The 14,925-nt window shown below is 42.0% G+C and overlaps 1 protein-coding gene across 1 annotated transcript in view; it reads left to right on the forward strand.

The window, feature by feature from the left end:
* snd1 (staphylococcal nuclease and tudor domain containing 1) overlaps nucleotides 1-14,925 on the forward strand; it is a 175,358-nt gene that overhangs the window by 144,733 nt on the left and 15,700 nt on the right. Inside the window, exons 19-22 of the mRNA XM_037120992.1 lie at nucleotides 4,604-4,727; nucleotides 6,521-6,590; nucleotides 9,448-9,561; nucleotides 13,688-13,891. Of these exons, the coding sequence (XP_036976887.1) occupies nucleotides 4,604-4,727; nucleotides 6,521-6,590; nucleotides 9,448-9,561; nucleotides 13,688-13,891 (512 nt within the window). The remainder of the gene's footprint in view (nucleotides 1-4,603; nucleotides 4,728-6,520; nucleotides 6,591-9,447; nucleotides 9,562-13,687; nucleotides 13,892-14,925) is intronic.

Below are 14,925 nucleotides of genomic sequence, written 5' to 3' on the forward strand. Positions count from 1 at the left end.
ACTGAAGGACGTGAGGAGAATAACCTGAAAAAGGCCAGGATTCATGTCAGTCACTGGATGGACATGGATTTATTGTTAAAGTGTGACTGGACTTGACTTGGAAGTAATTGGAGTGAATCCATGGGTCACAGCAGATCATAAATCAGCTTGTTAAAATTGCTGATCCATAACACTGTACTGTCGGTGCCCTTTGACTGCATAACCCCGGCCAGCGCCTATATAGAACCTGCCGTATGATTCCCAACCACGAAGCAAACCTATAGAAAAGTAACACTCAAACACACATTTAGTCGGACCTGTTTTTTTTTTTTTTTATTAGCCTGCGGTGAGACATGAGACATAAAATCACAAACACAGACTGAATCGGACAGAACAAAATGAACTCTCAAGATCTGTAATGCAAGCTGCACCAAACATCAGTGCACATATGGAAATGAACGCAATCAGATCATAGAGATATGTTTTTCTTAGCTAACCATGTTACACCAGTGAGCCTGTACATGTCAAATATGCATTTCCAGAATGTTTTTAGCTGTTCTATTTAAGGAGGCATCTTTAAAAACCACAAGTCTTGTATCTTCTCGCAGGAGTAAACAACATATTTTAGCTGCTTGGGAACATTCTGTACAATCCTGGTCAGCTCTTTTTAAGAAACCTGGTTCTTTTTTCAGTAAAAGTCTGCTATGGAGTAAACAAGCCTTATTCACAGGCTGGAGGTAGAAATGAACGCCCTGGGAGATCCTGCAAGCAGTTCAAAGTGAGAGATCTGAGCGCAAGATGCAGAGATTTGGCAGTCACATCAGCTCATCGTCAGCTAATCAGGGCACTGTTCCTGATGTGGCATGTCAGAATTCTACCCCCGTTTAATGTATCACATATAACAGCTGCACCTCCATACTGACGCTCAGTCCTGCTTTACCATTTGCATGAATAAAGCATTTTAATTAGGTTGAGCTAAGAGACTCCCTCCATTAAGACTTCGTGTGTGTGAATATATATACTTACTTGACACACACACACACACACGCTTTAAAATGTGTGTGTGTGTGTGTGTGTGTGTGTGTGTGTGTGTGTGTGTGTGTGTGTGTGTGTGTGTGTGTGTGTGTGTGTGTGTGTGTGTGTGTGTGTGTGTGTGTGTGTGTGTGTGTGTGTGTGTGTGTGTGTCTTAAAGCTCATGTGTCATTTATTAATTTCTCTCCGGACCGTAAGTGGAACATGGCCCAGGAACGGAAATAAATATATAAGTGGGTGTGTAAACATACACACATAAATGCACACACTCTGAGAAGGAAGGCAGGCGTACTCTAACTTTTTTTAATTAGATTCATAAATCAAGGAGGTGGCTGGCTGTGACGGCTATAGCCCAACGTCATTCCAGTAAGTCTGAACCAAGCCGCCATGACAAAAGCTGGAGCATAATGATGTAACCCACAACTTCCACGTGTGTGTGCGTGCATATGAGGCAAGGAGTACAGGAAGCAATTCATCTGACATGTTTTTCCCAAAACTGCTTTCTCTACAAAACGCAGAGGATGAGTCTGTTTTGTGTGTGTGTTTTTTATACCCGTATTCCCCTCGCTGCATTCATCAGCAGTTGGTGAAGCAGTGGGTGGCCAATAAGGTGTTTGGACACCCCCCTACCCCCATACCTCCTGCCCCTGACCCCCCTCCAAAATCTAACTAGCCTCTCCTTCACACTATAAATCCCTTTGTGCCCTATGCCGGTGTTTTTCTTTAAGTTTGACATCGTGCTAATGAAGGTTGCCTGTCTGACATTGGTTGGCAGCTGCTTGGCTGTCTCAGCACAGATAACCCTCGGAAAACAGCATCGTTATTTATGTTTTCTTGTTCTTCTATTAGCATAAATAATATTAGGTGTTACAGGCGACTCACCACAGCAGTAAAGGAGCAAAGCAAGGTGTGTATTCAGAGTTGAGGCGGTCGCGCTGCACTGCCTCCCTCAAAGCTGTTTGCTTTATAGTGCAATAACATGCATAGTAAGCAGAACTTGCTAATTTTACACTCAGACTGACTGCATTCGCGCAAAGAAACCAGGTTAGTGGGAGAAATCATGTTAACACAGGAAACTGGAGAATGTGTTTACCTGAGCTGTAAGAACCTGGTGACTGTCAACCCCAATTTTAGATGCGGGTGCTCTTGTTTTTTCCAAAAATGGCATATTCGAGGTATATTAGTGATGCATCAAGCTGCAGCTTGAAGAGCCCCCCCACCCCTTGTTGGAGCATTTGGACTGATGACACAGTGAGAGGACAGACTCTGTAGTGTTAGCACACAGTGTTTCCCTACTATTTACACATACTTGAATTTTACAAATATTCCACTGCTCATCTGTCATAAACCAACTTATTTAGATTCATTCATCTTGTGTAATTTAGTTTAGTTTGACTTTAAGAGTATTAATCCCTGCTTTTATTGTCTTAACATCCATATTTTCTGATGACTTATCGTCAGGTTTAAGTCTATTTGGCCTTAACAAGCGTTACCCTTTCTATATCAATCAGTTGTTTTGAGTGTGGTTCTGTTTTACACCTGGTTTTAATAACTTCCTTTTTGAAGGTGGCTTTGGTCTGATTTTTTTCATTATTCAAGGAAGCACCGCCATGTCTTTTTATTTCCATTCATTGCATCAGTGATATTGTCCCAGTCCAAAATTCTAAGTCTTCAAAAACATACAAAACCTTTAAAAACCCTGTATTGAACCGTGTGGTATTACATGGCCAAGAAATTTGGGAAAACCGTGTGAACTTGGCAGCACAGTGGTGCAGTGATTGTCTCTGTTGCCTTGCAGTAAGAAGGTTCTGGGAATCCTGGCTGTGTGGAGTTTGCATGTTCAGAGTTTTCCGCCTTCACTGGCTATGATCAGGAGTTGGTCCCCGGGGGGCTTAACGTACGCTGCCCACTACTCCTCTGGGATGTGTTGAATGTAGAGAACCAGTTTCACTACGTTGTACATTCTGTGTGATAAATAAATGAAGACTTCTTAGACTTTTGGTTTAAGAAATCTGCCTTTTGCTGAAAGACACTAGATGCAGTGAGGGCAACAGTATCTGGTGTTAGTTTAGAAATAGAGTGTGCAACAAGAACAAACATCCAGGTTACACAAGACAACACAGAAGTGCCATGGAGCTCCTTGTTAATATGTTTTGTTAAAGGTGCTCTATAACTGATCGGCCTGGCCTGCCAACTAAACCTCGTCCAGGTGGTAAATCAGTGAAAATAGCCCCTAAAAAGCTCAGGCCGTGGAATTTCATGTGGGCCACTTCACTGAACTAGCTGACATAATTGCACCCGCACTCTTCATACGCCCCACACATACACATTCACATAGCCACTTGTAAGCCCGAATAGAGATGCGTGCTTAAACGTACTCCACCATACACAAACAAATATACTGTAGATGTTACACAAACACCAAGAAGTGTCTCTCTTGGAGATGCACAAATTTAGCAGCACTCACAATCATGATTTCCCCCCCAATTGCAAGTGATGGGTACAAATCAAGCTGCCACTTAGCACAGCCACTGACTCCATGAAGTACTGACTCTCTATCTGATTTGTCCCAACTCCCGCCATATCGACAGCCTACACACTCGCCTTGAATCCACCATAATAGGTCTGCCACGCATGATATAATGGCTTGATAGGCCATGAAGGTCCATTGGAGCAGCTGCTTTACTTACAGCTGCATTTCTCCAACAGGGTAAAACCAGCATTAGCAGTGTGGTGCTAATGGGCTAACAGCTATGAGAAAAACACACATTATTGTGATTTTTGGTTTCGGTCTCCAAAGGGCAGTCGGCTTACCGATGTTTTTGAGCAGATGTGGCATACCATTAGCACGGAAGCATTTGAGAAAAAAACATTTGTAAATAATATTGTCTGATCTTCTTATCTTAAGTTCTTTATCATTCCTTTAGAGTTTGTGATAAGAGCTGCGTGACCTACAAACAAGGATTTGTATTTTTTGTTGTTTAGTCAAGGTTTGAAGTACCCTCTCTGAGGCAGTGATGCAATTTAACCTGAACCTTTTTTTATAATGAACCATGTTGCAGCATGCAATACAGTAATTAATCCTATTTTTTCACAACAAAAGGAAGGGAAGCGCGCTCATTCCGTAACAACAAACATAAGCAACCGTCAGAAAAGTCCTTACTCTGAAACACACAGTCATACTTTGCAAAGTTGCATCAGATTTTATTTTATTTATACTGGTGCAGTTAGTTAGCAGCTCTGCAGGGGTAAGACTCAAGAGTGTTCATGTTTGCTGCAGCCTCAGGACCCACCCTCCGTCAATCACTCCTTCCAGTCAAGCTGGCATTGTTCATCCCTGCAGCCAAGACATTGAATAGAATCTTTAGACACCTTTCACACAATCACTGCTTAAACATTTCAACTGTTTCTCTGTTGGCAGTTGGAACTTGGTTAAAAGATAATAGAGGCAAAACAGCAAACACATCAGTTTCAAAAGTGAGTTGAAAACAGCCCATAGTGATGTAATGAAATGACACCAAACCTCTAATTGCACTGGTATTGTAAACTGAGCTTTGCCACCATCTCACTCATTGTCTGTGTCTTTTTTCAGGAGGCCAGCTGGAGAGCCTGATGGAAACCATGAGAGCAGAGATCGCATCCCAGCCGCCAGTGGAAGGATCCTACGCTCCACGCCGAGGAGACTACTGCATAGCCAAGTTTGCTGATGGCGAGTGGTAAGCAAACATTTGAATGGTGATATTTATCTCACTGTGACCTTTACTAATGAGCGAGACTCTCTACGTAACCCATATCAAGGAGCTTCGTTTAAGGCAAAAAGTTTCTTATGGTTAATTATGAAAATGTGAAACAACCTCCACTGCCACTGGGACATTTTCCACCACTTTGAGCATCATTTCTAAGATATACGTTTGCATGTTTTTTCTCCCCCTCTTAAGAAAACCTGACATTTCATTTTCTATTTAAGCCTGTGATGCATTAACTGCAGACACCCACAGGGTGTAATTAGCTCACTGCCATTGCTTTGGCCCTTTTAGAATCAGCAGTCGCTTGACAGTAACACACACACACACACACACACACACACACACACACACACACACACACTCACCTCTCTTCATATTGTCTTCGCACCGGATGTGGAAGTTTACAGATGGTCGTGGGGACAGATAAAAGTCACAGTGATCGAGGGAGGGAAGAGGGGGGTGTCTATGTCAAGGAGGTGACGGCGAAAAAAAGATCAGGAAACTGATTAAAAAACCAAATGTTCCCAAGACACAGGTGCTCTTCTTCTTCTCCTCCAGCCTTCACTCCATCCTCCTCTGCAGGTTTTTAAGGGGCGAAACCAAAGTTATTCTCCCACCCCAGCCACCATCGCAAGTCAATGGGCTTTTTTAAACGGACCATCTGTTGTTAACCTTCACTTTCCTCCGCTGTTTTTGTAAAGAAAAGTGTTGCCTGTAATCCTGCTCCAAGTGGCAAATGTTCGTTATTTTTGTCCCCCCCCTTACCAAACATATATTATTCAGCAAGCTAATTATGTTCTTGTTCTCATTGTTCTGTGTTCCATATCTTTTATTCTGCGATGCATGTGGAATGTGGGCTTGTTTCATAAGGGGGCTAATTAGAAATCCGTTGCCTTTCAAGGCCTTTTAGAACACCACAGAAAGAAAGTAAACAAAGGAAAAACCTCTGTTCATCAGTCGCTCACACTTTGTCGCACGCTCTTTACGTATTCCTGTTAATCACTTATTTAGCTTTAACTTTGTTCTCCTGTCTCTTTCTTTGCCCATGTGCCTCTAATTATTTGGCTTTCTCATGCCGTCCTTGGTTCCCAGCCAATTTGTTCTCCCCCGCTCTCATCTTTTGTACTGGAGTTGAGACTCAAGACGACTGGTGGTCAGATAAAAAGACACTTCCTGAATTTAGTCTGAGCAGGGACATGCTCGTCTGTAGCCTCTATAAGAATTCTTGAGTTGGATTGGGCTCCTGCTCAGACACTTAATGTTGTGATTTTTCTTTTCATTTGTCACTGATCTGTGCTTCCTCGTTTATTTTGCACTCAAACTGTCAAATGTGCTGGAAAAAAATCAAACCTTCATGAAGTAAAAACCGCTGGCTTTTTGTTTTTTGTGATTAGTGCTAATGCACTAAAGTTGTTTGCTACAAGGAAAAAAAGTAGGCTTAAATTTCTGTCCTTTATTGCAAGGAGGCCTCGGTGCAATTTTTGCAGCCCTGCCATGTCCTGATAGATCCCCACTGCCCTCCCCCCTTCCACTCCCCCAGCCTGCTCATCCTCTCCTGCTCCTCTCCCCCGATCACAACAGACAGATCCTCCAACACCCTCTCCCCAGGGAAATAAGCACAGAATCATTTACTCATCTCCTTTTCCTCTTGTGCCCTCTGTCTTCATCTCTTTTTCCCACTGCTCTATTCTCGCCCTCTCTCTCTTTCTTTCCCCCCTTTCACTGTCTTTGTCTCTCTCTCAATTATTCTTTTGCTGCTGCAGGTACAGAGCCAGAGTGGAGAAAGTTGAGTCACCGGCAAAGGTTCACGTCTTCTACATCGACTATGGCAACGTGAGTAACTTTGTGGAGTTCAACTGCGTGATAGAAGTGTTGAATGAGTCTTAGTCACTGTTAAGACGTTAAAACACTCATTAGTCAAGTTTTGCCAAGGCCAATCCACAGACGTAGACTTGAATGATCGTGTTATGATGATTTGCAACTTCCCCTGACAGGAAATAGATGACTTGAGACTCTGCTTCGAAGTTAGATATTTGTGACTCAACTTGAGACACAGTGACTCGAGTCGAATGACTTGTTTTCAGTATTTCAGTTCTTTCAGTTTAAAAGTCACTGGGAGTGATGAAGAAATAAGTCAGTGAGGAGGCTTTTTAAATCATAAATGAATTAAGTTATTTGTTTGATTTAATTTTTTCACTTTTAAACTTTCTTTCACTGAATAACAATTATAATCCAAATTAAATTCCTTGTCATTCCTTTGTGCAGGTTAGATAATATGGCCAAAAATCTCATTTTTAAGGAGGTACTAATATCTTGTCTTTTCTGTACATAAAGACTGAATACTGGAAGACGAGTGTCTCGGGGTGGGGGGACGGACTGAGTTTACGAAGGACTCAACCTGACTTGACCCACCTTTAATCTGTATTTGAAGAGGGATTTCTTGCACTTATTCAGACACCAGTTGTTTGTGGTTGTTACTACATTCAGGGCAGCCAAACAGCCTTAATGTATCCTTTCAGCTGCAGTTTTTAGGACAAATATGATGCAGGCTTGTTTGTTTTCCCTTTGCTGTTTGTGACTGAAGCAAAGAGTGCAACTGAGTGCATCATTTTACAACAAAAGCGGAACTCCCCCTATCTCCAGATCTCTCTTTTTCTTTTTTTCTTTAAAATCCCATGATGACGAAAGCACTACATCATTGCGAGTGCGTTAATTGTCTACCCACGTGCGTACACATGCTTGCATCACCAAGTGGCTCATGCAGCCAACCCCCCGGCCCGCGGGAGATTTCCCATGATGCAGTGGAGCGGCACAGTGTGTGACTGACCTTAGAGTGCGGGGGGGGGACGGCTCGAGGTTTGGCTGGCAGATGCGATGCGTCCTGGCATGTTGCTGAAAGTGTGATTCTCCGAGGCCGACCTGGCACACACACAAAAAAAAATTGAACTGATATCTTACCTCACCCTTTGTAGTTTTTGCGTCAGCTCTGGTCAAGTCACTTACAAGCCCTGATTTCATGCCTGTGTGTCACGAGCTATTAGACGGCCATATTGCCACCTGTCTCAGGTACAGGTCAGTACCTGAATTATTATGTGGTCATTAGCAAACACGATAGAGCACTTTTGTCTTTCATTTTTAAAAGCCCACATTTACAGTGCTGTCAAAATCTAATATGGCGCTGATAAATCTTAACGTTCAAGGCCATAATAAATGTTCAAGGTATTCTCTGTCTAGACTGTACAGTCCAATGAACACATTAACCTAAGATATGGAGGTCATTAAATTAACTCCCCACTTCTAACGGCCGTATTTGTCTGACTTTCCGTCAGCGTGTTTCTCCCTTGAGGCAGCCTGTGGACGATGACTGATTGGTCAATGGTCACATTGGCTTTATACCTGTCAGGAAGGTTCAACTTTATTGCCTTGTATCGGTGAAATGTGAGCAATACTTTTCAGACATAACGCTGTGTATTTTGTTTTAACAAAGTCAAACTAGAGAGCAGAACTTGCAATCAGCACTGCTTTGTGTCTTTGTTTGATAAGTAAATTGAAAGAAGTTTTATTACAAAGCTTTTGATGATGGATTTATTGCTTCAGTCATTTTTCAAGCAAAAAAGCCCAAATGTATCAATCTTCTTGAGTATAAGGATTTGTTGGTTTTATTTGTCATTTATGAAGAGTCTTGGTTTTGGACAAAAAAAGCAACTTGAAGATGTCACTCTTGTTTCTGAGGAACTGATGACATTTTTTTTTTTTTTTTTTGGATGATTACTTTTACTGAGTTTTATTAAAAAATCAGTGGATTTGTCAATAATGAAGTAAATTTCCGCCTGCCACACCATTTTTTATTATTAGTTTGTCAAAGCAGGAAAACACATCTGTGATGCCTATAAGGAAATAAACATAGCAGTAAAATCCTCCCTCGTTCTGTCCCAGTACACACTGGCAAACAGTGTTGCCTTTGCTACATTCTACTGGTCTTGCTGTGTATTTCTAATCAGACAAGAGTCTGGAGAATATCAGATTGATGCCTATTGTCATCTTTACTCTTGGCTTTTAGCTGAGTTAAAGAGCAGATGGGGCTTAGTGAAAGGGGCCTCAGTACTGCTGGAGAAACAGCTGTGAAATGATTGTTAAGGTGACATATCCAAGCATGCGGCCCTTAAGCTACAAAATGGCATCTGTCCCTCATGACCAGGTGTAAACTGTTACCGTTAAAGTGCCATCCAGATTTGAGAATTGATTCAGAATCGAGGAAAAATAGAAATACATTACAGGGAATTGGATGGACTTGCAGCCTGAGTATGTGCTGCATTTTGTTTGAGGATGTCCTTCACTTGGAGAGGCATTTGATTTGAGAGAGACAGACTCTGTAAAGTGGAATATTTCGAAAGTAAACTTTCATCATAAGCTTTCAACAACCTTGTTTAATGTATCCTTATCATGACTGAACAAGCCAGACATTTTCTGCCTTAATCTCTGCAGGCTTCCTTTATTTAAAAGGATGTCTCTGTCATATCTGCTTGGATAGTCACAAACACACTACAACATTCAGACTTTTTAATTGATAATCAAAAAGAAACAAATATCACTGTCTTTTTGTAGTTGCAAAGATATAAAACCATGAAGACTGTCTGGGAAAATGTTCTAAATTGGGTCTGATTTGTGTCCTCCGTTCATCCTCCCTCAGAGAGAAGTTGTGCCGTCCACTCGCCTGGCTGCCATCCCCCCAGCCTTCAGCACCAGGAACCTGCCAGCACAGGCCACCGAGTACGCCTTCGCCTTCATCCAGATCCCACAGGACGTAAGTGCACGGAAGGGGGTTGCACACGTGCAGAGTTAGAGATATGTGTCGCAGTTGAGAGCCTCAAAATTAACTTTAGCGATATCTTCAGTCTCATTTTCTGCCAGCTTTTGAAAGTTGACTTTTCTGGCAAGACATAAAAACTGTTTGAGTTTCACTTATCGCACGAGGTAATAAGTCTGTAACTGACAGACGGGGTCGAGTTTTCATTCCAAGCAAGTTCCAGTGAAAATTATGCTCATACATAATGCATGCGGAACAGAGAAAGACAGAGCAATGACAAACATTAAGCCATTGATTTACTTGGCTTCAATAAATTACAGTAATTGACATAGTAGCAGAGATACATTAATGTTTTAGGAACTTTTTGATAACATAAACTATATTTCTTTTACAGCCCACACACTCTAAAGATGAATACAAACAATCCAGATACTTTATGTGCATTTGTCTGTGCATATAAACGTCCATCTGATAGCCGAGCAGCAGTTACTGTTTTTTCTGCAGCCCTAATCTTCTTGTTTACATCCGAGTGTGTTTACTCAACCTCTGGTGACCACTTGTGTATGCAGGCTTGCGCTCATGTGAGTCACTGCGTTTTCTGTGTCAGGTAGGGTCAACTCATTGGTAGCCTCCTGAGTCGGCAGCACCCTGAATAGTTTGTGCAGATAAAAACATGTTTTCTGCCTGATTGGCACAATACCTAAGCTCAGTCTTTGATTGGTTATGTGTGCATGCGTATGTGCGTGCATGCGTGTGTTTGAGGGCATGTTGGTTTAATAAAGCGTATTTGTTCCACTTAACATAGATAAGATGCTGAGCATCTGCAGGTTTGTAATGTCATGTTCCTTAGAAATAATGGGAACGGACATTGTTTCTTGCGATCTATTAGATTAGATATATTAGATTGTTTATTTAGCTGCCGGTCTATTGATAAATCTTGCTAAAGCTAATGTAGTTTAACACAATAGTTCTACAGTAAATCTTGCCTTGATGATGGTTATAATGTTCAATTGCTGTTGATAAAATAGTTTGGACATGTGTTGACACAGTCTTATATTTAGTTTAGAGGCTGCAGTCTGTGGTGCTGTTGGACTCTAAAGCGTTATACTTACAGATTTTTTCATTTTAAGTGTTTGTTTTAGTGTATTTAGTGTCTAGCAGTGGTTCCCAAAATGGTTTAGAACCATGCTACCACTTCACAGGAATTTATTTTGTCACCTTCCAGCTGCAGAGCATGTTGCGTTTCTATGACAACCAGCAATCTTTGGCGGTCATGTCATCAGCTCAGCACGGCTCCACACACAAGTTTTTAAATACTTTATTTTTTCTTTTCTTCAGTTTGAAAACATGACGCCAAGTATAGTTAATGCAATGCGCAGTTCATAAATGTTACAGCACCTTGGGCCCATTCTCTAAGACAGAGCTGGGAGTGCCTAAACGAATGCTGTCACCTGTCTCATGAGTCAGTCTCTCCTGAAGGATGAAGTGGCCCATCTGTTGGTCCAACCCAGGAAAACAGAAGCATCACCTACACTTTACAGCCCCCAGTCACACACACACACAGACACGCAGCTTTACCACATGTTGGAAGCTGCCAGGCACCTTACACTCTCGTTCTCTCAGTCATTCTCACTCTTCCTGTCATGCTGCATCCCTCTAACCCTTTTTCCCAATTCCTTCTGTTTTCCTCTCGCTTTTGCTCTCATTTATGTTTTTTTTTTTTTCCCGTCTGCTTCCTCTGAAGCTTTTTACTGTGTCACTCACACTGACAGCACGGTGCCCCACTTGCACTGCGCCTTTGCTGCTGCACATCGGAAAAGGTTGTTGCTTTGTCTCGCTAACCTGCCACCTGATGCCCTGCATAAAATGTCTGTCGTCGCAAGTTCCTTTGGCTTCATAGTGAGTGGTAAACACCAACATCCTGCCAGTGGGACACATCATTCTGCTGCTTTTCAGTGCAGTTTTTTTAAAATGCTCTATATCTTTTAAAAAAAAAAAATCACTAACCTGTTTTGTAAAGAGAAATGTACGTGTAGAAAAAAACTGTACATGTTATCTCCATCACACCTGCAACAGAGCAACAACTGCTACCACGTGTTTAACACTATTTAATCTGGTTTTATTGCAGCTGTTGTAAACTCAACGCTGTCAGCGCTCAGGACACTCTGCCACTGCTTTACAATGCCCGGACAGCTAATCAAAGGAAGTAGTATATGCCAAAAGTGCACCTGTAAAAGCAGTAAACAACAAATTAAATTCTTGAAAAAAACAAACGAAAACACAAGCCACAAAAAAAGTTGAGCCACCTGATGCCCGCTCCCCCTCATGGTAGTGGTTTGTTGACAATTGAAAATGAAAAGGTTGCACCAGGTGTTTGTTAGGTGTCAATTCCTTTTTACCCAATTGCATTACTTATTATGGGTCATGCTAAAAGTTCACTGGCAGCAGGGGTTACTTGTTACCATTTGGCTGTAGTAAATGCTTTAAAACATATTTTATTGTTGCATCCCTAATTGATAAATTATTGACCAAATATAATTTTGTCTTGACTATGACCTCTGGAATGTGTCTATAGCATACAGTATTGATAACTCAAATGTTAAAGTTACTAAGTTACTATCTAATCACATATTTCGTTATTTAATCATGCTTGTTTTCTCATATCAGACAGTATTCTATGTAGGCAAAGTTCCTGTGTGGTTAAGACAAAATTAACATTTATGCAAATTTCAGAAGTTTTGGCTCATACTCTTAAATTGGGAAAAAAGGTTTTTGTAGTAAAATATTCATATTCCAGAAAAAACCATATACATGTATTTTTTATTTTAAAAGTAGTGTTTAAAGTCAGCAATTAAATACCCCGCTGCACAGCCAATTTTATTGCCTTACAGTAAGCAAAATGCAGATATTTCATCGTGTTCTTAACACATTGAACCAGGTTTGTTCTGCACATATGGCAGACAAGCAAAGGGTCACTAGAAGGCTCTCATTAATTTTGTATTGCCCCCACACGAGTGTCAAGGCGTTCTTGTTCTGTAATACCCTGTCTGTTTCATCTCTCCACCACCTTCTCTTACCCCCTTCCTTTCTCTCACTCTTTCTCTCTCTCTCTCTCTCTCTCTCTCTCTCCCTCTCCCCTCCCTCCCTCTCTCTCTCTCTCTCTCTCTCTCTCTCTCTCTCTCTCTCTCTCTCTCTCGCCCTGAGCTCCCCTGCAGCGTCTGTGACAAGTTGACCAGGGGGAGCAAGGGGACAAAAAAGGCCCTTAGTTTTGTGCCTTGAACAAGCTTCCCTGCCCACACAGACTCGCACATGCACACGCTCAGACACGCACATACCCAAGGGCGGCTAGCTCGAAGGGGGTTGCCATGGAGACAAGACCAGGGCGAGAAAGAAGGGAAGCGAAGAGATGGATGGCGTAGGGGAGGGATGGATGATGGCCAGGGACTGATTTTATTTATTTTTTTGTTTTTAAGTGTCTCCCTACCTCTGAAGATGCAACTACCCTTTTTTTTTTTCTCCTCCGTTTTTTCGACCTGACTGCTGGGAGGACGTAAGGTCAGGATTGCATTGCAGCTGTTCTACCTCCTTTCTCCACTGTGTGTTCAATCAAACGCTGCCCTTTCACATTCGAGAAGGTTAGGAATAAGAGAGAGTGAGGTAACTAACTGAAGAATGAGAAGAAAGGAGAGGTAAGGGGAAGGGTGAAGGAGGAAGAGGAGGGGGAGGGTGGATGACAGTCAGACCATTAGATAGTTCGGTCAAATGAGAATCTCTCGAACTGGTTGAATTGATTATTGCTTTGCTACATGACTGACAGATTACTGTGTGAGTGATCATGCAACTGCGATCGATTAGTGAATAATGTGAGGAGAGGGATGCATAGATGGGGTGTATTTATCAGCCTCCTGACGTATAAGTGTGTGTATGCATTTATGTTTAGCAACCATCAGTAGCAACATATTAATAATCCCTTTCACCTTTTTTCCCTCCCTTTCCTTTCTCTCCCATTATCTCCTCAATCTTTTTTGTTCCCTCTTCGATCTCACCATCCATTACTGCCCCATTTCCTGTCTTCCTCCTCACCCCCTCTCCCTCCCCTCCTTATCAACCCCTGCCTCTTCAGGAGGATGCCCGTGCGGACGTGGTGGACTGCATTGTGAAGGACATCCAGAACACCCAGTGCCTGTTGAACGTGGAGTACCAGGGCCCCACCTGCCCTCTCGTCACAATACAGTTTGGGGACACCAAGGACGACGTGGGTCTCGGTCTGGTCAAGGAGGGCCTGGTGATGGTAGATGTCCGCAAAGAGAAGCACCTGCAGAAGATGGTAAGTGAAGTGAAATCATGAATTCAGTTTTCTTAAGGCCTGAAACTAGACTTTAGGCAGATGTTGAAGCCCGTTATTGCTGCTTGGTTGTTTTAAAGGAGCCATATTATGATATAATCGGGTTTGGGTTACTACTAGAATAGGTTTAGAAAAAATACACATCAGTCTTCTCCTACCATCCAGTACTGCAGCACTGTATTTCCCCTCTGTCTGAAACACACTGTTTTAGCTTCTGTCTCTTTAAGACCCCGCCTCTGGAATACCCAGTCTCCTCTGATTGGTCAGCTCACACATGCCTGACCAAGTGTCGCTAAATCAGTTCTCAGGTGACAAACCAGCTGTTTCTGTGACTACATGATATAGCATGATGTCACAAAGTCACGAAATTTGAGGACAAGGCTTCTGATGAGGCTTTTCAGGAGCAGTGTTTTCTGTGGGAGAGAGGAGCTTCTGTTGGTGCGAACTCTGACCTTATTAACTTTGAAGAGCTTTTACATGCAGAAGAACATGTGTAAAACAAAAGGAAAATGAAAAAAAGCATAATAGATCTGTAAACACCTTTTTCTATCTAAGCCAATGACACTCTCTGGTCTCACTGAGGTAGTCGTGGCTGATTATGTCACTCAAAACTGTGTTAAGACTGACAGTGATTTGAGTTGTGAATTGTAGTTTTACTTCCAGTCGCTTTTGAAGGGAAGTGTGAAAGAATTAATTTGTTGAAACAGGTCAGTTAAAGAGTCATAATATCAGTTTAAGTACATTTTTTATTGATTTCCCAGCTGGATTTTTACTACAGTGCCAAACAGCAAATCAAAATATCAATCTTAGAAAATACTTCTCTCTACCAACCGCTTGTTATTCCCCAGCTCAATGCACAGTATGGATCAATAGCTATTTGTGCCACCACTGTTCTAAACAGACAATGGCACCTGTTGATCAAACGGTAGCAGGTGCTACTTAACTCCAAGCACACGGTAAATGTTTCACATTCTTATTGGCAAATGGGCCTCTTGTGTATTATTTAATGTTAAAAG

This window comes from Acanthopagrus latus, chromosome 14 (assembly GCF_904848185.1).
Source record: "Acanthopagrus latus isolate v.2019 chromosome 14, fAcaLat1.1, whole genome shotgun sequence".
Classification (NCBI taxonomy): Eukaryota; Metazoa; Chordata; class Actinopteri; order Spariformes; family Sparidae; genus Acanthopagrus; species Acanthopagrus latus.